Source organism: Melospiza melodia, chromosome 3 (assembly GCF_035770615.1).
Source record: "Melospiza melodia melodia isolate bMelMel2 chromosome 3, bMelMel2.pri, whole genome shotgun sequence".
Classification (NCBI taxonomy): Eukaryota; Metazoa; Chordata; class Aves; order Passeriformes; family Passerellidae; genus Melospiza; species Melospiza melodia.
The window spans coordinates 140,181,910-140,206,696 of NC_086196.1; the positions used below are offsets into that span (position 1 = coordinate 140,181,910).

Here is a 24,787-nt window from a genome sequence, read left to right on the forward strand (position 1 = left end):
CTCATCCCGGGGCCCCTGGAGGCAGGGGGCGCTGGGTGGGCACGCAGCCCCGGCAGCACCGTGCCCACCGACCCCGCGCCCACCGACCCCGCTCTCTGTCCCGCAGGGCCCTGCCCCGAGGCTCCCGCGCCCCCCGCGAGGGCGCCGGGCACCGAGGGACCCTTCCCGCGCTGGGGGCGGCCCGAGCCCCGGCCCCGCCGTACCGGGCAGCGGCGGCAGCGCCGGCGGAGCTGCTGCGGCCCTGCTCGGCGCCGGGGCTGTCCCCGCGCGGGGCCCCGCAGCACCGATCGCCGCTGGCCCGGCTGCTGCCCACGGCGCCGCTGCTGCTGCGCTGAGCCCGCCCGGCGCCGCGGGTTGGTCACAACGTCACACGGTTTTGTCGTGTATCAGCGTGTTTCCGTTAAAGCCGGTTTGGAAGAAGCTCGGGCTCGCGCCTCTCGGGGCGGCCCCGCGGGAGAGGGGCGGGGAGGGCGGGACGGGCGGGAGCGGCGGCGCCGCGGGGCCATGGCGGGGCGGGGTCCTCCGGGATCGCCGGGATCCTCCGGGCTCCTCACTCCTGCTTCTTGGGGTTGTTGACGGCCACGTAGTGGTACAGCACGACGAGCAGGAACAGCGAGACGCCCAGCATGTTGGCGAAGATGGCGAGCTGCACGTCCGTGATCATCCTGCGGGCGGGGGAACGGACACGCTGGCATCCCGCGGGGGGACCGGCTGTACCGGCACGGACCGGCTCCCGCCCCTGCTGCTCGGGCCCCCGGTGTCCCGGTTCCCTCTTCTGCCCACACCACCCGGTGTCCCGGTTCCCGCCCCTGCCCGGGCCCCCCGGTGCCCCGCTCTCCCCCAGGTTACCGTTCCGGCCTGGTCCCCCCGGTGCCCCGCTCTCCCGCCGGTTCCCGCCTGGTCCCCCCGGGGTCTCGTTCTCCTCCCGGTTCCCGGTCCCCGCGGTGCCCCGCTCTCTCCCCGGTTCCCGTTCCTGCCCGCTATCCCCCCGATGTCCCGCGCTCACGCTCCGGCCCCGCCGCTCCGACACGTCTCCCTGCACGCGCCACTTCCGGCCGCGGGGCACGGCGGGAGGCGCCCGGCCCCGGCGGTGACGTCACGGCAACCGGGCCCGCGCCAAGCGGCGGGCTCGCGGCTGCCGTGACGTCACGGCGCCCAGCCCCTCCCCGCCGCAGTGACGTCACCGCCGCGCCCCGCCCCCTGGCGGCCGCCGCGGGCTCCGTCTCCATACAAGGCGCGGCGCGAGGGCGGGGCGGGGCCGGGCGGCCCCGGGGCGGCCGCGGCTAATTAGCGCTAATGAGCCTAATGACAGCTCGCCGCAGCTGCTGACAGCGGGCGGGGCCGCGGGGCCGCAGCGGTTCGGGCTGCGCTGGGCTGTGCAGAGACATAGCGGGGCATACTCGGAGCTGCTGGGCTGTACTGGGAGCTGCTGGGCCGTACTGGGCTGTACCCAGCTGTGCTGGGCTGCACTGGGCTGTACTGGGAGCTGCTGGGCCGTACTGGGCTATACCAAGCCGTACTGGAGGCACGCCGGGCTACACGGAGCCGGGGTTTGCTGCGATGCGTGGGTCACACTGCGATGTGTGGGTCGCACTGCCATGCGTGGGTCACACTGCGATGTGTGGGTCACACTGCCATGCATGGGTCACACTGCCATGTGTGGGTCACACTGCCATGCGTGGGTCACACTGCCATGCGTGGGTCGCACTGCGATGCGTGGGTCGCACTGCGATGTGTGGGTCACACTGCCATGTGTGGGTCACACTGCCATGTGTGGGTCACACTGCGGTGGCCTGCGGGGTCTTGGCAGCCCATTTTGTTGATGGTCCCCCCTCGAGGGGTCCCAGCAGCGAGACCCCCGGGGTCCTGCTGGCACCCCGGACCCATTCCTGTGCCCCCCACGCTCGGCCGTGGAGCCCCAGCGCAGTCTGGAGTCCCCTGGGGCACGGCAGAGACACGGCCCCCGCAGCCCCCCATGACCCCCCATGGCCCCCGCAGCCCCCCACGCCCCCCACATCCCCCCACGCCCCCGACGGCCCCCGGAGGCGGTGCCGCCGTCCCCCTCGGGCCCAGGCACGGCTGGCCTCGGGCCAGGCCCAGCCCGGGCCCCTCAGCCCCGGTGTGTCCCTCCCTCCCTCCCCCGCGGTCCCTCCCCTCCAGCTGCCGCCAGCTGTTTGTGCTTAACCCGCGCTCCCCGCGGGCGGGGGGTTCCCGCGCCTGACGTCACCACGGGGCCCCCGCCAGGCCGTGATGTCACCGTGCGGCCGTGACGTCACCGCGAGGGTCGGGGAAGCCATGGCATCATCACTGTGGGCTCGGGGCCACGGCGGCCCGGGGCGACCGCTGCCGTGCCGGTGTCCCCGGTGTCCCCAGCACGGTGTCCCCAGCACGGTGTCCCCAGGGGTGCGGCCGGGGGCGCGGGGCAGCCCCGGGCTGGGTGGCACCGGGACGTGTCCCCTGGCACGGGCTCACGGGCACGCGGGGACGTGGCACTGCAGGCTGCCGTGCCGGTGCTGATGCAGGGACCTGTGGCCGCTGCGCCCAGCGCGGGCCGAGCACCGAGGCCACCGGCGGCCGGCGGTTCGCGGGGCACGGTGCGAAGCCGGTGGCGGAGCCGGTGCCGGCGGCGGCCGCGGGGCACGGATGGCCGCGGCGGGCCGGTGCAGCGGCGGTAGCCGCGGCCGCCTCGCTGGCCGCCCGCGCCCTGGCCCCCTGCCCGGCCTCCCTGGCTGCCCCGGCCCCGGGCCGGCCTAACGAGGAGCAGATGTGGCGGCGGCGGGGCCGGCGGGGCCGCGGTGCCCGGCGCGGCTGGGGCGGGGGCGCGGCGGGCAGGAAGCGGGGGGCCCCGGGGACCCCGGCGGCGGGCAGCGGCTCTGGGCGGCCCTGGTGCCGAGGGGCTGGCCGAGGGGCGGCCGGGGGGAGGGCAGAGCCGAGCCGAGCCGTGCCGAGCCGCCCAGAGCCGCGGAGCCGCGACGGGACGCCGCATGCGGTGCTGAGGCGCGCCGGCCCGGGCTGAGCGAGCCGAGCGGAGCGGAGCCGCCCCAGCCCAGCCCGGCCCAGCCCAGCATGGCACCGTGGCTCTGGCCGTGCCTCCTGGCCGCGCAGGCCCTGGCCGCCAACTTCCCCCCCCGGTACAGCCTCTACACCGGCGGGGCCGCCCCGCTCGCCCCCGGCCCGGCCGCGGCCCACAGCGGTGCCCGGGCCGCCAGCCGGCACAGGTAGGAGCCGCGAGCGCCGGGACGCACCGGGACACACCGGGCGGCGGCGGGGACACGGAGTGCAGCCCCCACCCCGCTGCCACGGGAACCCCGGGGCCGGGCAGGCACCGGCACGTGCCACGTCCAGCGCGGGGGGCGGCGGGACCGGCGGGGGTCCCCGGGGCGGGCGGGCAGTGGGCGCACGTGGAGGGTCGGGGCCGCCGGTGCGGCGGGGCCGGGGATGGCGGGCCGGTCCCCGCTGCTCCGCATCCCGCGTGGGTCAGCGGTGCCGGAGAGGGGCGCCGGGCCCGGAGCCGCCCTCTGCCCATCCCGTAGCGCGGGCAGCGCGGGGCCGGGGCTCGGGGCGCTGCGGGGCTGGGGGCGGCCCCACGCTGGGTTGGGGTCACGGCGCGTTCAGCGCGGACACACCAGCGGCGCGGCCGCAGGGCTGGGACTGCCCCGGCCCCGGGGGGATGGCGGGACCGGCCGCGGCGCGGGGAACCCGGGCAGGGGCACCCCCGGTCCGCCGTGGGGCACGGGCACGCTGGAGCCTTTCCGTGCGGCTCTGGGGGCTCGGGGAGCTCTGCGCGGGTCGGCGTGTGCGGCGCTCCGTCCCCGCGGCTCGGGGAGCGCGGGGGTGCCCCCAGATCCTGCCCCTTAGGGCAGCTCTGGTCCCATCCCTCGCCCGGCACGGGGACAGCCCCGGAGCGGGGCGTGGGACCCCAGGGCAGCCCGGGGGTCGCGGGGCCTCGCGGGTGCGGGGCCGGGCTGGGCTGCGATGGGATGGGATGGGATGGGGGAGAAGAGGGGGGCCGTCGGTCGGCGCAGGAATTCCCGGCGGCCCCCGGGGAGGAGCTGGAATCCAGCCGGGGCCTGAGGGGAACCAGCCGGGCTGACGGGAACCGGCCGCCGCACCGGGGCCCCGCGGGGGGACCCAGCGCCGGGGGCCGCTCCCCGGGGGGCTGCCCGGTGGGGCCGGGGGGCCCGAGCGGGGCCCGGGCGGCGGGGCCCGACCATATAAGGCTGCGAGGACGGGGTCCCGGCAGCGGGGCCAGGCTGCGGTCCCACGCGGGGGGGCTGGGGGGTCCCGCAGCCTGGGGCGCCGCGCTGGGACCGGTGCGGGGCTGCCGCGGGGCACGGAGGGGCAGGAACACGGGGTTATACATGGGGCAGCACGGGGATCACACATGGGGCAGCACGGAGGGGCAGGAACACACGGGGTCACTGATGGGGCAGGAACACACGGTGTCACACATGGGGCAGCACGGAGGGGCAGGAACACACGGGGTCACACACGGGGCAGCGCTCAGGGTCCCTCCCTGCGCCAGGCAGGATGCACGGCACGGTGCGATGGGCTGTGGGCACCCTACTCCCGGCAGAGCCCATCCCTGCGGGGCTCCCGAGGGCAGCCAGGGCTGGGGGCTGCAGCCGGGGCTGCAGGGGTGGCCGGGCACGGCTGACGCCGTGCTGGAGCAGGATCCGGCCCATTAACCCGCACCGGGCCGTGATGGTGCTACCGGTGGGGCTGGTTGGGCAGGCACGGGAGCGCGCCGGGGGATGCGGGGTGTGGCCGGAGGGGCCGCGGTGCGCTGGGGGATGCGGGGGATGCCCGGGGAGCTGCAGGGTGCCACGGAAGGCCTGGGGCAGGGCGCGTGGCTGTGTCTCTGCCGGGGTCACGCCTGGTGCCTGCTGCCCGCCAGGACAATGCCCGGGGTGTGCCGGGATGCTGCGCAGGGCTGTGCTGGGATGATGCTAGCTCCATGCCAGGGCAGCTCCGGTGGCTGCTCCGTGCCGGGATGATGCCTCCTGGGTGCCCCGACAGTGCTCGGTGTGTGCCCAGGCGGTGCCCAGATGGTGCCCGGTGTGTGCCGTGCTCGGTCCGTACCAGGACGATGCCCGGTGTGTACCGGGGCGGTACCGTGTGCCCTGACCCGCTCCCTCCGGCAGGAACTGGTGTGCCTACGTGGTGACCCGCAGCGTGAGCTGTGTGGTGGAGGATGGCGTCGAGAGCTTCATCAAGCCGGACTATCAGCCCTGCCCCTGGGGGCAGCTCCAGTGCCCCCGAGTCCTGGCGTGAGTGGGGCCGGGAGGGCTCTGGGGGGCTCGGGGCGTTCTGGGGGGGCCGGCACAGAGCCAGGGCGGGCCGCGGCCGCGCCGCTGGTGTTTACCCACGCCGGGGTCATGTTTGCTTTTGCGCAAGAGTCAGCGACCTCAGGCGGTGACCGGACACTGTCCCCTCCATCACGTGCGGCCGGAGCGCTGGGGCACCCCCGGCTCTCTGGGCCGGAGGGTGACCGGAGGGTGACCAGAGGGTGACACTGTCCCCCCCCGTGATGTGCAGCAGAGCCCTGGGGCACCCCGCGGCTCTCCGGACCGGAGGGTGACCGGTCACTGTCCCCTATAACGTGCAGCAGAGCCCTGGGGCACCCCGCGGCTCTCTGGCCAGCGCTGGGATGGCCCTGGGGTGGTGTTGGCACTGGTGCAGGGTGACAGGGCTGGGCAGGGCGGGCCCCCGGCCGCTGAGCGCGGGTGGAGCCGCAGCCTGTGCTGGCTCCGGCTCTCCGGGGCAGCCCCGCGCCCCTCCTGGCTCCCCCAGCCCCGTCCCGTCCCCCGGCAGGTACCGCAGCTTCCTCCGGCCCCGCTACAAGGTGTCGCAGCGCACGGTGTCGGAGCTGGCCTGGCGCTGCTGCCAGGGCTACTCGGGGCCGGACTGCAGCCAGGGCCCCGCTCCAGCGGCCCCGCAGCCCACCGGCCGCCCCCCGGCCCAGCCCGGCCGCCCCACGCTCTCCGGCTTCGGCAACCCCCTCAGCGGCCTGGGGGGCGAAGGTACCGCTGGGCCGGGGATGCGGGGATGTGGGGATGCAGGGGATGTGGGGGATGAGGGGATGCGGGGATGTGGGGATGTGGGATATGGGGGGATGCGGGGGATGCAGGGGATGCGGGGATGTGGGGGATGCAGGAATGCGGGGGATGCGGGAATGCAGGGGATTTGGGGATGGGGGGATGCGGGGATGTGAGGGATGTGGGGAATGGGGGGATGAGGGGGATGCAGGGGATGTGAGGATGTGGGGGATGCGGGAATGCGGGGGATTTGGGGATGGGGGGATGCGGGGATGCGGGGACACGCTGTGTGCGGCCTGCCCCTGTCCCTGACCCCGGCGGCGCTCGGCAGGCGGCGGGGACACGGAGAAGGTGCGGCGGCTGGAGGAGCAGGTGCGGCGGCTGAGCGAGCAGCTGGAGGAGCTGCGGGCCGGGCAGGAGCCGCCGCGGGCGGCCGTGGAGGGGCAGCCCGGGGGGCATCAGGCGGCGGACGCGGAGAGGTCCGAGGTGCGGGAGGCGCTGAGCCACCTGCAGCGGCGCCTGGAGGAGCTGGAGAGCCGCCTGCAGCGCGCCGAGGGCGGCCGGGACGGCGCGGGGGCTCCGGGGGCCGCGGGCGCGGCGGCGCTGGACGAGCTGGAGCAGCGGCTGCAGGAGCTGTGCGCCGCCTGCACCGCCGGCACCGAGGGGCTGCGGCGGCAGGCGGCCGAGCACCGGGAGCGGATGCGGGCGCTGGAGAAGCTGGTGGAGTCGGTGGACCAGCGCAACAGGGACGCGGTGGAGTCGGTGCAGAGGCACATCAGCAGCCTGAGCAGCCGCCTGGCCCCCGCGCCGGCCGCTCCCCCGGCCCCGGACGTGCTCCGCCGCCTGGCCGAGCTGGAGCGGCGCCTGCAGGGGCTGCCGGTGCCGGCGGCGGGCCCGGGGCCGGGGCAGGGCCCGGTGCTGGCGCGGCGGCTGGCCGAGCTGGAGGGGCGGCTGAACGCCTCCCGCGCCGGCCCGTGGCCCTCCGAGCCCGAGGGGCGGCCGGCCGGGCTGCCGGGGCGCCTGGCCAACCTCAGCCGGGCCGTGGAGGGGCTGGCGGCCAGCGGGGCGCAGCGCGGAGCGCGCCTGGAGCAGCTCGAGGGGCTGCTGGCCCGCTGCGGGCCCCCGTGCCCGGCCGGGGACACCGAGGCGCTCTGGGAGCACGGGCCGGCCGGGAGCCTGGGCGGGCTGCGGGGGCAGGCGCTGGCCGAGGCGCTGGAGCGGCTCCGCAACCGGACGGGGCGGCTGGAGGCGGCTCTGGAGGAGCTGAGCGCCGAGCCCTGCGCCCGGCCCTGCGCCCCGCCGCTGCCCCGGCAGCCGGAGCCGCTCCCGCCCGGCCCCGCCGAGCCCGAGGAGGAGCCGGAGGCGCCGCTCGACGGCTTCGGCGTCTTCGGGGGCCCGTCCCCGTCGGAGCTGCGGGCGCTGCGCGGGGAGCTGGCGGCGGCGCTGGCGGCCCTGAGCGGCCTCAACGCCACGGTGGAGGGGCTGCAGGACGCGCTGGACGAGCAGGACGCGCGGCAGCGGCAGCTGAGCGCCGCCACCGACCGCGTGGTGGCCGAGCTGGACCGGGCGGCGGCGGCGGCGGCGGCGCGGCAGGCGGAGAGCGAGGAGCGGCTGGAGGCGCTGGCGCGGGAGCTGGCGCGGGCCGGGGGCTGCCCCGCGGGGCTGGAGCCGCGCGTGGCCAAGCTCGAGGGGGTCTGCGAGCAGCTGGAGGCCGTGGCCGGGGGGCTGCGCGGCCTCCGCGAGGGGCTGGGCCGGCACGTGGCGGGGCTCTGGGGCGCCGTGCGGGAGCTGAACGCCACGGCCCGCGGCCACGCCGCCCTGCTGGACAAGGCGCTGGAGCTGCCGGCCCGGCTCGGCGCCCTCAACGCCAGCCTGGGCCACCTGCGCGGGGAGCTGCAGCGCCTGGCGCGGCTGGAGAGACCCGGTGCGGGGACACGGGGGGACACCGGGGGATGGGGGGACGTGCGGGGACCTGGGGCACTGCGGGGGGACGGGGCGTGCAGGGGATGGGGGGATGTGGGGCGTGGGGGGCAGGTGGGGCTGCGGGAACGGTGCTGGAGGTGTGGGGACACGGGGGTGTGGGGACACGAGGGGACACAGGGATGTGGGGACACGAGGATGTGGGGACAGGGAGATGTGACGACATGAGGGGACACAGGGATGTGGGGACATGAGGGGATGCGAGGTATGGGGATGTGGGGACACGGGGATGTGGGGACACAGAGATGTAGAGATGTGGGGACACAAGGGGACACAGGGATGTGGGGACATGGGGATGTGGGGACACAAGGGGACACAGGGATGTGGGGACATGGGGATTTGGGGCACGGGGTCACCAGGAGCACTGCAGTGGGTGTGGGGACGCAGGGCCTTGGCTGGGGACGCTGTGCTGTGGGGCACACGACCCCAGCAGGGTCCTGGCTGTGGGGCTGCAGTGTGTGGGGACAAGGGGACGTCACACGTGGGGCACTGGCCGTGGGGCCAAGGTGGCTCTAACACCCTCCTCCCTCCAGGCCCCCCTGGCCCCCCTGGACCTGCAGGCCCCATGGGCGAGACGGGCCCTCCCGGCCCCTCTGGGCCGCCTGGCAAGGATGGAGAGCAGGGTCCCGTGGGCCCCCCCGGTAAGGCTCAGCCTCCCCGTGTGCCCCCGACCACGCTGGCATGGCTGGACCCCGTCCCCGGGGGTCCTGCCCCAAGCTGGCCCTGAGCAGCCCCTCCTCATCCTCCCTGCAGGGCTGCCCGGAGAGAGAGGTAGGGCTGGGGGGGCTTGGGGTGCGGGGAGGGGCACGGGGGGCGGGGGGCATGTGGGGGGCTGGGGGGCTGGGGGGGCTTGGGGTGCGGGGAGGGCCGCGGGGGCATGTGGGGGGCTGGGGGGCTGCGGGCTGGGGGCTTGCAAGGGGAGCAGGAGCAGTCTGGGCTGGCACGGGGAGGCACAGGGTGCCCGGGGCGCTGGGGGCGCTGGGGGCGCTGGGGACGGGGTCGGGGGGCACGGACACTGAAGGGGCAGGTGCGGGTGTGTGGGTGTGGGCCGTGGCTGCAGGGCTCGGGGGCAGGGGGTGACGGAGGCGGCCCGGCCGCGCCTGACGCTGCCCCTGGCCAGGCCCGGTCGGGGAGCCGGGCTCGGTGCCCCGCGTCGCCTTCTCGGCCGCGCTGAGCACGCAGCGCTCGGAGCCGGGCACCGTCCCCTTCGACCACGTGCTGCTCAACGACGGCGGCGCCTACGACCCCGAGACGGGTGAGGGGCCACGGGGGTGCTCCGGGGGCTGTGGGGCGTTTGTGGGGTGAGGGATCTGCACCGGGGGCTGTGGGGCGTTTGTGGGGTTAAGGGATGCCACACCAGGGGCTGTGGGTGTTTGTGGGGTGAGGGATCTGCACCGGGGGCTGTGGGGTGTTTGTGGGGTGCTGCAGCGGGGGCTGTGGGTGCCTGTGGGTTAAGGGATGCCGCACCAGGGGCTGTGGGTGTTTGTGGGGTGAAGAATGCCACACCAGGGGCTGTGGGTGTTTGTGGGGTGAGGAAAGCCGCTCCAGGGGGCTTTGGGGTGTTTGTGGGGTGAGGGATGCCGCACCAGGGGCTGTGGGTGTTTGTGGGATGCTGCAGCGGGGGCTGTGGGGTGCCTGTGGGTTTAAGGGATGCCGCACCAGGGGCTGTGGGGCTGCAGAGTCGCGGGGGCACGATGTGTGGTGCCAGCCCGGGGCTCTCGGGCGGTGCCTGCCCGCCCCGGGATCCCCCCCCGGCCTTGGGGCGCCGCTCTGGGGGCACCGGGCCCCCCGGCGGGTCCCTGACCGCCGTTCCCGCCGCAGGCACGTTCACGGTGCCGGTGCCCGGGCGGTACCTGGTGAGCGCCGTGCTCACGGGGCACCGGGGCGAGGCGCTGGAGGCCGTGCTGTCCCGCTCCGGGCACGGCATCGCCCGCCTGGACTCGGCCGGCTTCCAGCCCGAGGCGCTGGAGAAGGGCCCGGTGGCGGCGCGGGGCCCGAGCCCCGGGGCGCTGGGCGTGTTCAGCCTGCTGCTGCCGCTGGCCGCGGGCGAGACGCTCTGCGTGGACCTGGTGTCGGGGCGCCTGGCGCACGCCCCCGACGAGCCGCTCACGGCCTTCAGCGCCGCGCTGCTCTACGGCCCCGAGGAGCCCTAGGGCGGGGGCGGCCCCCGCGAGGGGCACGGCCGGGCCCGGGGTCCCCCCGCCCGCCGGGACCCCCACCCCGTTATTTATCGCACCCCCGCCCTCGCCGTCCCGCACTCCGGCCCGCACCGCCCCCACGGCCCCACCGCCCCGCAATAAACACGCGGCACCGGGTTTTGTACCCGCGGCTCCGGAGCGTGCCTCGGCCGCGGGGAGGGGATGGGAGGGGATGGGGAGGGGATGGGAGGGGATGGGGAGGGGATGGGGAGGGGATGGGGAGGGGATGGGAGGGGATGGGAGGGGAAGGGAGGGGCTGGGGAGGGGTTGGGAGGGGCCGGGAGGGGCTGGGGAGGGGCCGGGAGGGGATGGGAGGGGCTGCTGGCTGCCAGGTGTCACCGTGTGTCACCGTGCGATCGAGCTGCCAGGTGTCACCGTGTCACCAAACTGCCTGGTGTCACCATGTCACTGTGTCCCCGGGCTGCCCGGTGTCACCGTGTGACGGAGCTGCCTGGTGTCACCGTGTCACTGACCTTCCAGGTGCCACCGTGTCACTGAGCTGCCCGGTGTCTCCGAGCTGCCCGGTGTCACCGTGTCACCACCGAGCTCCATCGCGGCTGGGCACACGGCAGGATGGGGGTTTGGGGGGGTTCCAGCTGTTTTGGGTGTGCTGTGACCGGATGGGAGCCCCTGGGACCCCCCAGGTGCCGTGCCCGGGTGTGCTGGGGCAGCTCCAGCCCCCCGTGCCCCCAGGTGAGGGCTGGGCTGGGGGTGACAGGCGGGTACTGCCCGGGGTGGGGGTCCCACAGTGTCACTGAACTCATCTCTGGGGGGGCTTTCACCTCCTGGTGTCGGGTCGGCTGGGGTAACCCCATCGCTCCACTTCAGGGCTGTTTGCTGGGCTGGCAGGGGGGCCAGAGGGGCTGTGCCCAGCCCTGTGCCCAGCTGTGTGCTCAGCTGTGTGCCCCCTGTGCCCAACACTGTGCCCAGCTGTGTGCTCAGCTGTGTGCCCCCTGTGCCCAACACTGTGCCCAGCGCTGTGCCCTGGAAGGGTTGGGATGGAGGGGTGCGAGGTCCCAGGGTGTTGATGGTGGAACAGGCTCCAGGCTGGGTCTGGGGCACCCCCTTGGAGTTTTAGGCAGTTTTGGTGCAGAAAGTTCAGGATTTGGGGCCAGGAAGGGGTGGGGGGGGCTCCAGCCCCAGTCTGTGCCCCCGCTGCCATGGGAGCCCATTAATGGTGAGGTTGGGACGGAGCCTTGTGTCCCCAGGTGCTCCTGGCAGCTTCAGGTGAGCACCAGGGGCATTGTCTGTGTGTCTGTCTGTGTGTCTGTCTGTCTGTCTGTCTGTCTGTGTGTCTGTCAGCGTGTCTGTGTGTCTGTGTGTCTGTCTGTCTGTCTGTCTGTGTCTGGGCTCTTTCACAGCTCCTTGAGGTGTGGGATAGGGTCAGTGCTGGTTCTGTTAATGCAGCACCACAGTGTAAAAATGTGTGAGAAATATCATTGAACCCAGGCTGGCTTCAGTGAAAAGAGACCTTCAGCACCACCCAGTGCCACCCCTGCCATGGCAGGGACACCTCCCACTGTCCCAGGGTGTCCCAGTGTCCCGTCTGGCCTTGGGCACTGCCAGGGATCCAGGGTGAGCACCCTGTGCCAGGGCCTGCCCACCCTGCCAGGGCACAATTCCTCATTCCCAAGATCCCATCCAGCCCTGCCCTCTGGCAGTGGGAGCCATTCCCTGGCTCCTGTCCCTCCATCCTTGTCCCCAGTCCCTCTGCAGCTCTCCTGGAGCCCCTTCAGGCCCTGCCAGGGGCTCTGAGCTCTCCCTGGCTCCTTCCTCAGGCTGGACATTCCCAGCTCTGCCAGCCTGGCTCCAGCCCTGGAGCAGCTCCGTGGCCTCCTCTGGACCCACTTTTATCAGCTTTTTCTCAGGCTCAGGGGGATCCCTGCTCACAGCCGGGCTCTCAGCCTGCCCCGCTCCGGGGCAGCAAATCCCACAGTGAGCAGAATCTGTGGGAAATTCTCCCTGTCAGCAGAAGGTGGAGATCCAGAGCCGTGCCAGGAGCTCCTGGAGAGGAGGGAACTGAACATGAGAGCCCTGGCCCCTCTCTGCCCGTGGGGAGCAGAGGGGAGCAGAGATCCCTGCTGGTTCCTTTCTGAGATTCACCAGCCTTAGAAGGATCATTGTCCTCCTAACCACGAGGAGAAAGAGTTTATGAGGAAAATGGGTGCGAGAGTCTTCCTACAACTCCTAGAACCAAGGAAAAGCCACGATTGCATCGAATGTTCCTGACCAGCCCCAGCACTGCCCAGGCCACCTCTGCCCCTGTCCCCAAGTGCCACAGCCACAGGGCTGTGAACCCTCCAGGGATGGGGAATCCACCCTGCCAGGGCTGGACAGCCCTTTCCAGGAGGGAATTGTGCCCAACATCCACCCTGAGCCTGTCCTGGCCCAGCTTGGGGACATTTCCCCTTGGCCTGTCCCTGTCCCCTGGCTGTCCCCTCCTGTCAGGGACTTGTGCAGAGCCACAAGGGCCCCCCTGAGCCTCCTTTTCTCCAGGCTGAGCCCCTTCCCAGCTCCCTCAGCCCCTCCTGGGGCTCCATTCCCTTCCCAGCTCCCTCAGCCCCTCCTGGGGCTCTGGACTCTGTGTCCAGCTGGGTCATTGCCATGGTCACTGCAGGGTGATGGTCACTGCAGGGTCATTGTCACTGCAGGGTCATTGCCATGGTCACTGCAGGGTCATAGTCATGGTCACTGCAGAGTCATTGCCATGATCACTGCAGAGTGATTGCCATGGTCACAGGTGGGTCATTGCCATGGTCACTGCAGGGCCATGGTCACTGCAGGGTCATTGTCACTGCAGGGTCATTGCCATGGTCACTGCAGGGTCATTGTCATGGTCACAGCTGGGTCATTGCCATGGTCACAGCTGGGTCATTGTCACTGCAGGGTCATTGCCGTGGTCACTGCAGGGTCATTGCCATGGTCACAGCAGGGTCATTGCCATGCTCGCTGCAGGGTCATTGCCGTGGTCACTACAGGGTCATTGTCACTGCAGGGGCATTGCCGTGGTCACAGTTGGGTCATTGCCATGGTCACTGCAGGGTCACTGTCACAGCTGAGTCATTGCCATGGTCACAGCAGGGTCATTGCCATGGTCACTGCAGGGTCAATGCCATGGTCACTGCAGGGTCAATGCCATGGTCACTGCAGGGTCATTGCCATAGTCACTGCAGGGTCATTGTCACTGCAGGGTCAATGCCATGGTCACAGCTGGGTCAATGCCATGGTCACAGCAGGGTCATTGCCGTGGTCACAGCTGGGTCATTGCCGTGGTCACCGCAGGGTTAATCTCCTGCAGGCCCCAGGGTGGGCAGAGCAGAGCTGGGATGCTGCAGCTCCTCTGGGCACAGCAGGGTGGGGCTGGGGCAGCTGAGGAAGGTTATCCTTTATTGTTAATTATGATTAATCCTATTATCGATTATTCTTTATCCATTGTCCATTGACCCTCACTATCCGTGAATGCTCTCCAGGAAGGGAGGTTCACAATGAGCCCCTGGGCAGGGGAGATCAGCTGGGTCTGCTGCAGCTCCTGGGAAGTGAGAGGGCTCCTAATTACCCTCCTAATTAATTAGTTGGGTGTTGGAGCCCTGGAAGCTGAGAATTTCAGATTTTCTGTGCTGGGAATTTCAGATTTTCTGTGCTGACACACTCTGACCCCCAGGAGAGCACTGCATTTGACCTGAGGCCGTGGAGAAGCTTCCAGAATTGATTGAGAGCACTGGGATTGTGGGTGTGGAGTTGGGTAGAGGTGTGTGATGTGACAGGGTGGAAAACTTGGAGTTTGGGGTTTTAGAGTATGGTAATAAATATGGGGCAGGATGGAGGCTTTAGGGTGGTGGCTGGTCCTTCTTCTTCACCTTCTTCTCCTTCTTCTCCTGGTTCTCCTTCTTCTCCTTCCTCACCTTCTTCTTCTCCTTCTTCTTTACTTCATTCTTCTTCTTCTTCTTCGTCTTCTCCGTCTTCTCCGTCTTCTTCTCCATGGGTTTGGGTCGCATTTTGTAACTGGACAGAAAAGCCCACCCTGCAGACTTTGAGGGATCAGTTATTGAGTTAAAAGTGAAAATAATTTAGGTGTCATTTCTTAATCGGGTAATTTGGCCCAAGAGACAGTTGGCCGTTTTGTGCCTTGCTGATGAAAGACTGCAGAACTCACTGCTGTGACACTAACACAGGTAAGAAATAACCAACACCTGAGTCTGGATGTGAATTATCCCCTCGAGTGCCTTCAATCCCGACCTCGCCAGAGGCAGGAAAAAGAAGCCAAAGCCCCCGGGTGGGGGTCCCGTGTGCCTGGGGACGGACGGGAGGAGCCCTGGGGATGGATGGTGTGCAGGGAGCCCTGGGAGGGTGCTGGGCATTTCCAGAGGTGCAATTCCAATGCAGAGTCTCACTCCCGTGCTGCAGAGGCACCAGGATGGCAGCTGCAGAGAAAATACCCCAAACACGGACACCATCACGTTCCCAAGACAGGGAACAGCCCTTTTCCCCCTCTAAACTGGAATCAGCAAAGCGCTGCTGCCTGGGGGAGCAGTGAAGGAAGCTTTGGCACCAGGCTCTCACATCCCCGGGATCCATGGCACGGATCAATCATATCTCCTGCCTCCAAAGAGGGACCCAGACCAAGAAACCCCTGGGGATTTTGTGGAATTGCAGAACGATTCAGGTTGGGAGGGAATTTACAAAGAAAGCCCTGGGGATTTTGTGGAACTGCAGAACGATTCAGGTTCATGGAAGGGAGCTTAGAGCTCCTTCCATCCCCTGCCACGGGCAGGAACGTCCTCCGCTAGAACAGGTCGCTCCAGGCACCTGAGATGTGTCTGCATGTCCATGTCTGTCTGTCTGTCTGTCTGTCTGTGTGTCTGTGTGTCCGTGGTACAGAAACCCCCCTGTCCCAGCGCCCTGGAGCCCTCTGGCAGCCACACTGCACCCCTGACTATAGGAATGCGCCTTTTGTTGACAGAGTGACAAAACTCTCCTCTGTCCCCTTAAAAAGGAAATAAACCCAGAGGTTTCTCTCCTCAATTAGGTGAAAAGACACCTCATAGGACCTGGGGGGCTTCACCTCAAACTTAAGGATTGCCAATTTGACAGAAGCCGAAAAGTCCCACCTGGGCAATTTACCAGAAAAGGAAGAGAACATAGAAAGCAATCCCTTTTGTGAGGTGTTATACCAGGGGCAAGGAGCTCTTGCACCTGGCTGGGTTTTTCTGTTCCCCGCTGTTCCCCACAATCAGTGTCCCCAGATCTCACTGTCCCTGTCCCCCCAGCACCCCTGGAATGGCCCTGTCCATGCAGGGTGGATGTGAAAAATCACTTGGGTTAAAACTTCCCAATAGCTTGTTTTAAAATGTTAAAAGCTTAGTAGTAATAAAATGGTTATAAAAATAGCAATACAAATTAGAGCAATAGGAATTTGGACAATGAGAGTCAGGACAATAAGGAACAATAAAAACAAAGAGTTCCAGAGCCCGGGTGCTCTGCTCTGTCCCAGAGCACACCTCACCAACAAACCCTCAAAACAGCAGCCTGTAGCACATTCACGTATCTCATACAGGGATCAAACATTCCCTTAAAGCAGGGATTGCTCTGTTTATTGCCAGCTTCCTCCCTTCATCTCATAAATCAGTGTTCAGCTCCTCGGGATCTGGAAGGGTTCTGGTTCTTCCCGATAAGGAGACAATAATTCTTCTCTTTGGGATTTTGGTGTCTTGCTGCTGTTCTCTCTGTGCCAGGAATTTCTTGATGATCTCACCCATTCCTTGAGCCACTTAGTGTCTTACATCACAGTTTCTATTTTAATATCATGCTGTAGCCCAAAACTAGATTTGCCACACTACTTAAAAAGGATTAATACAGTACTAGAAATTAATACAGCATAACACGTGTAGTATTCATTTTAATATTTGTGAAAAGCCAATCATAAAATGTGGATTTTCCTTCCTTCCTTCCTTCCTTCCTTCCTTCCTTCCTTCCTTCCTTCCTTCCTTCCTTCCTTCCTTCCTTCCTTCCTTCCTTCCTTCCTTCCTTCCTTCCTTCCTTCCTTCCTTCCTTCCTTCCTTCCTTCCTTCCTTCCTTCCTTCCTTCCTTCCTTCCTTCCTTCCTTCCTTCCTTCCTTCCTTCCTTCCTTCCTTCCTTCCTTCCTTCCTTCCTTCCTTCCTTCCTTCCTTCCTTCCTTCCTTCCTTCCTTCCTCCCTGTAGGAAAATGCACTTTTAGGAACAGATTTCAGACACACACACAGGGTAGCCCCCATTACAAGCACCACAGCCCGGGGATCCTGCGCAGACACCAAAATAAAGCAAATACAGCAAATTTCAGCTGGCATTTCCCTCTGGGGCGCTGCTGGCGCAGGATTCGGGCTGTGCAGCCCAGCCGCCCCTCAGACAGGGACAGACAGCTCGGGTGCAGCCGGGGCTCCTCTGGCCGCCCTGGACCCCGCTTTTGGGGGACCCCAGTGCAGCCCCCCGAGCGAGCAGCTCCCCCGAGCGTGTCTGCGCTCCGGCTGCGGGGTCCGGGCACCCCCTGCCCCTGGCGGCTGCCGGAGGAGCTCCTGAGGAGTCACCAGAGATTAAACCTGGTCTGTGGCACAGCTCTGTGTGTCCGTCTGTCCCTGTGTGTCCGTCTGTCCCTGTGTGTCCATCTGGCCCTCTGTCCGTCTGTCCCTATGGTGTCCCTGTGTGTCCGTCTGTCCCTGTGTCCACCTGTCCCTGTGTGTCCCTGTGTGTCCATCTGTCCCTGTCTGTCCCTGTGTCCATGTCCCTGTGTCCGTCCCCGTGTGTCCATCTGTCCTTGTGTCCATGTCCCTGTGTCTGTGTCCCTGAGTGTTCGTCTGTCTCTGTCCATCTGTCCCTGTCTGTCCCTGTGTGTCCGTCTGTCTCTATGTCCCTGTGTGCCCATCTGTCCATCTGTCCCTGTGTGTCCATCTGTCCCTGTGTGTCCGTCTGTCCCCGTGTCCGTCTGTCCCTGTCTGTCCCTGTGTGTCCGTCTGTCTCTGTGTCCCTGTGTGTCCATCTGTCCATCTGTCCCCGTGTCCGTCTGTCCCTGTCTGTCCGTCTGTCCCTGTGTGTCCATCTGTCCCTGTGTCCGTCTGTCCCCGTGTCCGTCTGTCCCTGTCTGTCCCTGTGTGTCCGTCTGTCTCTGTGTCCCTGTGTGTCCATCTGTCCATCTGTCCCTGTGTCCGTCTGTCCCTGTGTGTCCGTCTGTCCCTATGGTGTCCCTGTGTGTCCATCTGTCCCTGTGTGTCCGTCTGTCCCTATGGTGTCCCTGTGTTTCCATCTGTCCCTGTGTGTCCATCTGTCCCCGTGTCCGTCTGTCCCCGTGCCCGGTCCCGCCGCGCGCGCGCCCTTCCCCGTGGGGGCGTGGCCAGGAGCGGCTCCACATGACCACGCCCCCTGAGGGCCCGGCGGGGCGGGGGGCGCTGATTGGCGGCGGCGCGAGGGGGCGGGGCCAGGGCAGTGCCCGTTCCCGGCGCGGTTCCGCCCCGGTGCCCGTCCCTGTGCCCGTCCCTGTCCCTGACCCGGTCCCGCCCCTGGCCCGGTCCTGGCCCCGGTCCCGCCCGGCAGCGGCCCGGGATGGCGGCAGCGACGGGCGGCGCGGCGGAGAAGCGGCGGATCATGTGCGTGGGGCTGGTGTGCCTGGACATCATCAGCGTGGTGGAGACTTTCCCGGCCGAGGACTCCGACACCAGGTACCGGCACCGGGGGGCTCCTCCGGTGTGCCCGCACCGGCCCCGTGCCCGCCGCAGCTCCCGCCAGGTACCGGCCCCGGGGGTGCCCGGTGTGCCCGCACGGGCCCCGTGCCCACGGCAGCTCCCGCCCGCAGGTGCCTCTCTCAGCGCTGGCAGCGCGGCGGGAACGCCTCCAACTCGTGCACGGTGCTGGCGCTGCTGGGAGCGCCCTGCGCCTTCATGGGCTCGCTGGCGCCCGGGCCCGCCGCTGAGTAAGTGCGGTGCGGGATGTGCGGGGCTCCCGCACCCACGGGGCACCGGCCCCGGCGCTCCACGGGCCCCTCGGCGCGGCTCCCGGCCGCCCGCCCGTCCCCCGGCTCCGGTGGCGGCCCTCAGCCCGCTCCCTGTCCGCTCTCAGCTTCATCGCGGCGGATTTCCAGCGCCGGGGGGTGGACACGGCACACGTGGCGTGGCAGCCCCGCGGAGAGGTGCCCTGCGCCTGCTGCCTCGTCAACGCGGCCAGCGGCTCCCGCACCATCGTCCTGCACGACACGTAAGGGCGGCGGGGGCAGCGCTGGGCTCTGCCGGCTCCGGGCGCTGCCAGCCCTGCCCCGAGGGTCCCTCCGCTGCCTCCCGGGGCTGCCGAGGGCCGGATGGGGCGAGTGGCCGTGATCCCCCAGCCCTGTCACCGCCCGTGTCCCCGCAGCCCTGTCACCGCCGGTGACGCTGCCGGGACCGGAGCAGGTATCCCCACACGGAGGTGGGCACTGGGGTGATATCCCCACACGGAGGTGGGCACTGGGGTGGTATCCCCGCACGGAGGTGGGCACTGGGGTGATGTCCCCACACGGAGGTGGGCACTGGGGTGATATCCCCACCCAGAGGTGGACACTGGGGTGACGTCCCCCGCTCCGCAGTGCAGGACAGCCGGTGCGGCCCGCGGGGATAACCCGGCTCCCTCAGCCGTGCCAGGGGGGCTCAGGGGCTGCTGGGCACGGCTGACCCCAGGCCCCAGCGCTGCCCTTCAGTCCAGCTCAGGGTGCCGTCATTAATGATTGACCCGGCGGTGCCGCCTCGGGACCTCTGTCCCGGTGCCGTGGGGCCCTCCGCGGCCCCCGGGGCTGCCCTTCGGCCCGGGCACGGCACAGGCGGAGGGTCCCCATGTCCCCCCGGCCTCCGTCCCACAGGAAGCTGCCCGACGTGACAGCCCGCGACTTCGAGCGCGTCGACCTCTCCCAGTACAGGTGGATCCACTTCGAGGTGAGCCCGAGGCTCGGGGGGTGCTGGGGGACCCCCGGCGCTGGGGAAAATCCCTCGGGCTGTGCCTGAGCCCGGGACCGGGGGGGATCCCCCGGTGATGCCGGAGCCGTGTCCGCAGGCCCGGAACGCGGCGGAGCAGGGCGCGATGCTGGAGCGGCTGGAGCGGTACAACCGGGCGGCGGCGCCGGAGCGGAGGGTCCGGGTCTCGGTGGAGCTGGAGAAGCCGCGGGAGGAGCTGCTGCCGCTGATGGGGCGGGGACAAGTGGTGCGGGGCCGGGGCCATGGGCGGGATCCCCTGTCCCGATCGCCTGTCCCGATCACCCGTCCTGATCACCTGTCCCCAGTGCCTGTCCCGATCGCCTGTCCCCATCACCTGTCCCGATCCCCTGTCCCGATCGCCTGTCCTGATGACCCACCCTGATCACCTGTCCCGATCACCCGTCCTGATCACCTGTCCCTATTAACCACCATGATCCCCTGCTCCCATCGCCTGTCCCTATCGCCTGTCCCTATCGCCTGTCCCGATTCCCTGTCCCGGGTGAGGCCAAAGGCGTGGCGGGGGCGAGGTCGGACAGGAGCGGTCAGAGCTGCGGGAGTTGGGATTCCTGCTCCGGGGGAGTCGGGCTCGGGGGGTGCAGGGGTGGGTTTGGATCGAGGGGTGCGGGCGGGGTCCGGGAGCTCGGGCGGGGTCAGGGAGCTCGGGTGGGGTCAGGGAGCTCAGGGTGGGCTCTGTGAGCTCTGGTGGGCTCTGGGAGCTCAGGTGGGGTCAGGGAGCTCAGGTGGGCTCTGGGAGCTCAGGTGGGCTCTGGGGACCCCACCAGGGCACAGATCTCACCGCAGCGGGCTGGGGGTACCGGGACTGCCCCTCCCCAGCCCCTCTCCCGCAGGTGTTCATCAGCAAGGACCTGGCCCGGCACTTCGGGTACCGATCGGCCCCCGAGGCGCTGCGGGGGCTGCGGGGCCGCATCCAGCCAGGGTAGGGGCGCACCCGAGAGGGGCCGGGGGGCACACGGTGCGCCCCAGACCCACCTCACACTCCCCCAGGGCCACGCTGATCTGCGCCTGGGCTGAGGAGGGCGCCGATGCCTTGGGGCCCGACGGGCAGCTGGTGCACTCGGACGCCTTCCCCCCAGAGACCCTGGTGGACACGCTGGGCGCTGGGGACACCTTCAACGCCGCCGTCATCTTTGCACTCGCAGAAGGTGGGCACAGATGTGGCAGCATGGCCGCAGTTCAGTTTGGCACGGCCACGGTTCAGTTTAGCACAGCCACAGCATGGGCACAGCTCAGTTTGGCACGGCCACGGCTCAGTTTGGCACGACCACAGCACGGGCACGGTTCAGTTTGGCATGGCCACGATTCAGTTTAGCACGGCCATAGCACGGGCACAGTTCAGTTTGGCACGGCCGCAGTTCAGTTTGGCACGGGCACGGTTCAGTTTAGAACGGCCACAGCACGGGCACGGTTCAGTTTGGCACGGCCACGGTTCAGTTTAGCACGGCCACAGCACGGGCACAGTTCAGTTTGGCACGGCCGCAGTTCAGTTTGGCATGGCCATGGTTCAGTTTAGCACGGCCACAGCATGGGCATGGTTCAGTTTGGCACGGCCACAGCTCAGTTTGGCATGGCCACAGCATGGCCACAGCTCAGTTTGGCACGGCCGCGGTTCAGTTTGGCACGGCTGCAGCACAGCCATGGCTCAGTTTGGCATGGCCACGGCTCAGTTTGGCACAGCCACAGCACAGCCACGGCTCAGTTTGGCACGGCCACGGCTCAGTTTGGCACGGCCGCAGCACAGCCATGGCTCAGTTTGGCACGGTCAGGGCTCAGTTTGGCACGGCCGCGGTTCATCCCGGGCCCCATCCGCAGGGAGCAGCCTGCAGGACGCCCTCACCTTCGGCTGCCGGATCGCAGGCAGGAAATGTGGGATCCAGGGCTTCGATGGCATCGTCTGAGCGCGTGCCTGGAGAGCTCTGCAGGGCCCGGGCACAGCCCTGCGCCAGCCACACTGCACATCTCCACTGCACATCTCCACTGCACCCAGCAACATCTCCACTGCGCCCAGAGCCCCCAATAAAGCCCCCCGTGCACCACTGCTGCCTGCCGCGTCCCCTGGCTGTGCCCTCTGTGCCCTGGCTGGCTCCCACTGCCCCAGGGATGCACTGAGCACAGCCAAGGTCACCTGCAGTGCCTCTATTTCTCCATCAATGCGTTACAGAGGAGACCCCAGCCCTCCCCGGCCCCAGCAGCCCGGCCAGGGCCATCCCCCGGCCCCTCTGTGCCCTGAGCAGGGCAGGGAGCAGCCGGGGCACTGCACCCACCCCACAGCCCCTCTGCCTACCCCTCGCCATGGTCCCTCCAGGCTGGGGCTGCCTGCTCGTCCTCAGGGCCTTCAGCCTCAGGGGCTTCCTCTTCCTCTGGGGCATCACTACTGGGGGCTTGGGCCCCAGGGACGACTTCTGCCTCCACGGCCTCAGCATTGGGAGATTCCACCTCGAGGGATTCCAGCTTGGGGGCTCCAGCCTCAGGGGCTCCATCCTGGGGCTCTCCAGCCTCAGGGGCTCCAGTCTGAGGGGCTCCATCCTCAGACACTCCAGTCTGGGGCTCTCCATCCTCCGACACTCCAGTCTGGGGCTCTCCAGCCTCAGGGGCTGCCTGTCCTGGGCTTTTCAACCCCAGGTCCTGCCTTGGCACCTCAGTGCCCTCCCCAGGCACAGCCCCAAGCCCTGCCTGCTGCTCCAGTGGGGGCTGGCCTGGGGGACCCCTGTCCTGGCCAGACAAGGGCGCCTCGGGGGGGTCCAGCAGCTCGGAGGGGTCCAGCAGCCCATCCCCATTCAGGTCCTGCCTTGCCAGGGCTTTGTCCACCAGCGCAGCCACCTGCAGGGGTGGGGATCAGGATGAGGGCTGGGCCCAGGGCTCGGGGGGGCGTGAGGAGCCGTCCCTTGGCACCCACCGTGTCGGGGTCTGGCTGCCCCCCAGCCTGTGCCAGCACCGTGCCAAGCAGCTGCAGCAGCTCCAGCCCGTCCAGGCGCCTGCTCTGGTCGTGGTCGTGGAGCACAAAGAGGTAGAGCAGGGCTGTGGGGCACAGGGGGCTGTGGGGCTGGGGTCCCTGGCTCTACCAGCCCCTCAGCCCCCATCACACCCCCATGGCCTTACCCTGCTCCCGTGTCATGGCCTGCACGTCCTGCTGCGGGGGCCCCAGGCTCTGCACGGCGCTCCAGAGCAGCCTGGGGGAGCACGGCAGGGCAGGCTGGGCACTGTCCCTGCCACCCCCGGGCTGTGCCCCCCGCCCCACGCTCAGCCCCGGGCCGGGGGGGGGTCCCCAGGGCAGGGACTCACAGCAGGACAGGGATTCACACTCACACTGGGGCAGGAAATCACACTCACACCAGGGCAGGGATTCACACCCACACCAGGGCAGGAAATCACACTCACAGCAGGCACTCACACTCACACCAGGACAGGGATTCACACCAGGGGAGGGATTCACACTCACACTGGGGCAGGGATTCACACCAGGACAGGGATTCACACCGGGGCAGGGATTCACACTCACACCAGGGCAAGCACTCACACTCACGGCAGGGCAGGGATTCACACTCACACTCACGGCAGGGCGGGCACTCACACTCACACTCACACCAGGGCAGGGCAGGGCAGGCACTCACGGCAGGGCGGGCACTCACACTCACACTAGGGCAGGGCGGGCACTCACAGCAGGGCCGGCGGCTCCAGGCTCAGCGGGTCGGGCTGGGGATCCACGGCTGTGGCCACGGGAGGCTCAGGCCTGGCCGAGAGACAGGGCTTGGTCCCCTGTGCCCTGGGGCTGCCCACCAGGCCTGATGCTCCCCACCGACGGCCCCCACAGATCCAGGGGTCCCAGCCCTCGCTGTGCAGCTCGGGCCCCCGTGTTTGCCCCTGCCATGGCCACCTTGAGCTCCCCCTGTGCCCCTGCAGCCACGGAAACACCACGGTTCTGCCTTCCCTTGGCTGTGTGCTCCCCACAGCTCTGCCTTGGCAGTGCCCCCACAGCTCTGCCCTTCCCCTGTGCCCCACAGCTCTTCCTCCCCTGTGCCCCACAGCTCTGCCTTGGCAGTGCCCCCACAGCTCTGCCTTCCCTTGGCTGTGTGCTCCCCACAGCTCTGCCTTCCCTTCCCTGTGCCCCACAGCTCTGCCTCCCCTGTGCCCCACAGCTCTGCCTTGGCTGTGCCCCATAGCTCTGCCTCCCCTGTGCCCCACAGCTCTGCCTCCCCTGTGCCCCACAGCTCTGCCTTGCCTTGTGCCCCACAGCTCTGCCTTCCCTTGGCTGTGTGCTCCCCACAGCTCTGCCTTGGCTGTGCCCCACAGCTCTGCCTCCCCTTGTACTTCCACAGCTCTGCCTTCCCTCGGCCGTGTCCCGGTACCTGTCGGTGCCCGCCCTGGGGGCAGCCCACGCCGCCGGCCCCAGCACCAGGAGCAGGAGCAGCATCACCGGCGGGTTCCTCATCCCGCGGCCTCGGGCTGCGGCAGGACGAGAACAGCGGGCTCGAGAACAGCGGGCCGGGGCTGGCGCTGCCGGGGTCGGGCCCGTGGGAACCCGGGAGAGGGGCGGGGGCTGTTCCGGAGCTGCCCCGGTTCCCGCACGGCGGCGGGGATGCGCTGGCACGGCCGGAGGGTGCGCGGGGCACGGAGAGCGCGTGGCACCGGCGGGCGCTGCTCACCCAGCGCAGCCCCCGGTACGCACCCAGCCCGCACAGCCCAGCCCGGTACCGCCGGTGTCCCCGGTACGCACTCAGCCCAGCCCGGTACCGCCGGTGTCCCCGGTACGCACTCAGCCAAGCCCGGTACCGCCCCTGCCCCCGGTACGCACTCACCCCGGTACTGCCCCTGCCCCCGGTACGCACCCAGCCCGCACAGCCCAGCCCGGTACCGCCGGTGTCCCCGGTACGCACCCAGCCCAGCCCGGTACCGCCGGTGCCCCCCGGTACGCACCCAGCCCAGCCCGGTACCGCCGGTGCTCCCCGGTACGCACCCAGCCCGCACAGCCCAGCCCGGTAACCGCCCCTGCCCCCGGTACGCACTCAGCCCAGCCCGGTACTGCCCCTGCCCCCGGTACGCACCCAGCCCGCACAGCCCAGCCCGGTACCGCCGGTGCCCCCGGTGCCCACTCACGCAGCCCCGTTCGCGTGTCGGTGCCGCCCGCCCCGCCCCGGGGCCACGTAGCCGACACGTCCCGGCGCTGCCACCGCGGCCGGGAGCGGCCCCGCCCGGCCCGGCCCTGCCGGGATTCGGCCGCACGCAGGTGCCCCGGGGCAGCACCGGGGTAACCGGGACCTGCCCCTCCAAACGGGCCCGGGATCCGTGGTCACAGCAGGGACGGGGCCACGCAGGTGGGTGAGACCCCCCAAAGCCCCCACGGTCCCGGGCAGAGCCGGGCCGGGCCAGCGGCACCGACCCCCGGCGCCACAGCAGCACCGGGTCGGGCCGTGCCGGTACACACGGTCCCGGGGCCCCGGAGAGCCAGCCGCCGTGCCTGAGCGGCCCCGAGCGCACACCCAGCCCGGAGCCCCGGACAGCCAGCCCCCGTGCCACACCGAGGGCACACCCGTCCCGGATCACGGCGCCCCCTGCCCCAGGCGCGCTCCCCCAGCACACGCGGACAGCACTG

The 24,787-nt window shown here is 69.3% G+C and overlaps 4 protein-coding genes across 4 annotated transcripts; 2 read left to right on the plus strand and 2 right to left on the minus strand.

Moving 5' to 3' along the window:
* Positions 1–507: 507 nt before the first annotated feature.
* On the minus strand, positions 508–1,100 carry OST4 (oligosaccharyltransferase complex subunit 4, non-catalytic). The gene is made up of 2 exons (XM_063153291.1): positions 1,007–1,100; positions 508–665 (listed from the first exon to the last, which is right to left on the minus strand). Exon 2 carries the CDS (start codon positions 662–664, stop codon positions 551–553), a length of 114 nt encoding a protein of 37 aa, XP_063009361.1. The 5' UTR covers position 665; positions 1,007–1,100; the 3' UTR covers positions 508–550.
* A 1,966-nt stretch (positions 1,101–3,066) lies between these two features.
* EMILIN1 (elastin microfibril interfacer 1) lies at positions 3,067–10,171 on the plus strand. Its single transcript, XM_063153289.1, has 8 exons — positions 3,067–3,218; positions 5,145–5,270; positions 5,815–6,023; positions 6,370–7,962; positions 8,552–8,659; positions 8,772–8,789; positions 9,139–9,273; positions 9,840–10,171. The coding sequence occupies exons 1-8, from the start codon at positions 3,067–3,069 to the stop codon at positions 10,169–10,171; spliced, it is 2,673 nt and encodes an 890-aa protein (XP_063009359.1).
* Positions 10,172–17,784: 7,613 nt separating this feature from the next.
* Positions 17,785–21,336, plus strand: KHK (ketohexokinase). The gene is made up of 8 exons (XM_063153549.1): positions 17,785–17,901; positions 18,036–18,152; positions 18,299–18,433; positions 19,068–19,140; positions 19,259–19,405; positions 20,028–20,116; positions 20,185–20,342; positions 21,010–21,336. Exons 1-8 carry the CDS (start codon positions 17,786–17,788, stop codon positions 21,093–21,095), a joined length of 921 nt encoding a protein of 306 aa, XP_063009619.1. The 5' UTR covers position 17,785; the 3' UTR covers positions 21,096–21,336.
* A 141-nt stretch (positions 21,337–21,477) lies between these two features.
* Positions 21,478–23,626, minus strand: CGREF1 (cell growth regulator with EF-hand domain 1). The gene is made up of 5 exons (XM_063153400.1): positions 23,544–23,626; positions 22,856–22,927; positions 22,297–22,367; positions 22,094–22,215; positions 21,478–22,017 (listed from the first exon to the last, which is right to left on the minus strand). The coding sequence occupies exons 1-5, from the start codon at positions 23,624–23,626 to the stop codon at positions 21,478–21,480; spliced, it is 888 nt and encodes a 295-aa protein (XP_063009470.1).
* Positions 23,627–24,787: the final 1,161 nt, after the last annotated feature.

Coding starts and splice junctions, on each gene's coding strand:
- OST4 (XM_063153291.1), bottom strand. CDS start 664: ATGATCACGGACGTGCAGCTCGCCATCTTCGCCAACATGCTGGGCGTC.
- EMILIN1 (XM_063153289.1), top strand. CDS start 3,067: ATGGCACCGTGGCTCTGGCCGTGCCTCCTGGCCGCGCAGGCCCTGGCC. Junction 5,271..5,814: donor CAGTGCCCCCGAGTCCTGGC/GTGAGTGGGGCC, acceptor GTCCCCCGGCAG/GTACCGCAGCTTCCTCCGGC. Junction 7,963..8,551: donor GGCGCGGCTGGAGAGACCCG/GTGCGGGGACAC, acceptor TCCTCCCTCCAG/GCCCCCCTGGCCCCCCTGGA.
- KHK (XM_063153549.1), top strand. CDS start 17,786: ATGGCGGCAGCGACGGGCGGCGCGGCGGAGAAGCGGCGGATCATGTGC. Junction 19,406..20,027: donor TGATGGGGCGGGGACAAGTG/GTGCGGGGCCGG, acceptor CCTCTCCCGCAG/GTGTTCATCAGCAAGGACCT. Junction 20,117..20,184: donor CGGGGCCGCATCCAGCCAGG/GTAGGGGCGCAC, acceptor ACACTCCCCCAG/GGCCACGCTGATCTGCGCCT.
- CGREF1 (XM_063153400.1), bottom strand. CDS start 23,626: ATGAGGAACCCGCCGGTGATGCTGCTCCTGCTCCTGGTGCTGGGGCCG. Junction 22,216..22,296: donor GGCCATGACACGGGAGCAGG/GTAAGGCCATGG, acceptor TGTGCCCCACAG/CCCTGCTCTACCTCTTTGTG. Junction 22,018..22,093: donor GGCAGCCAGACCCCGACACG/GTGGGTGCCAAG, acceptor CCACCCCTGCAG/GTGGCTGCGCTGGTGGACAA.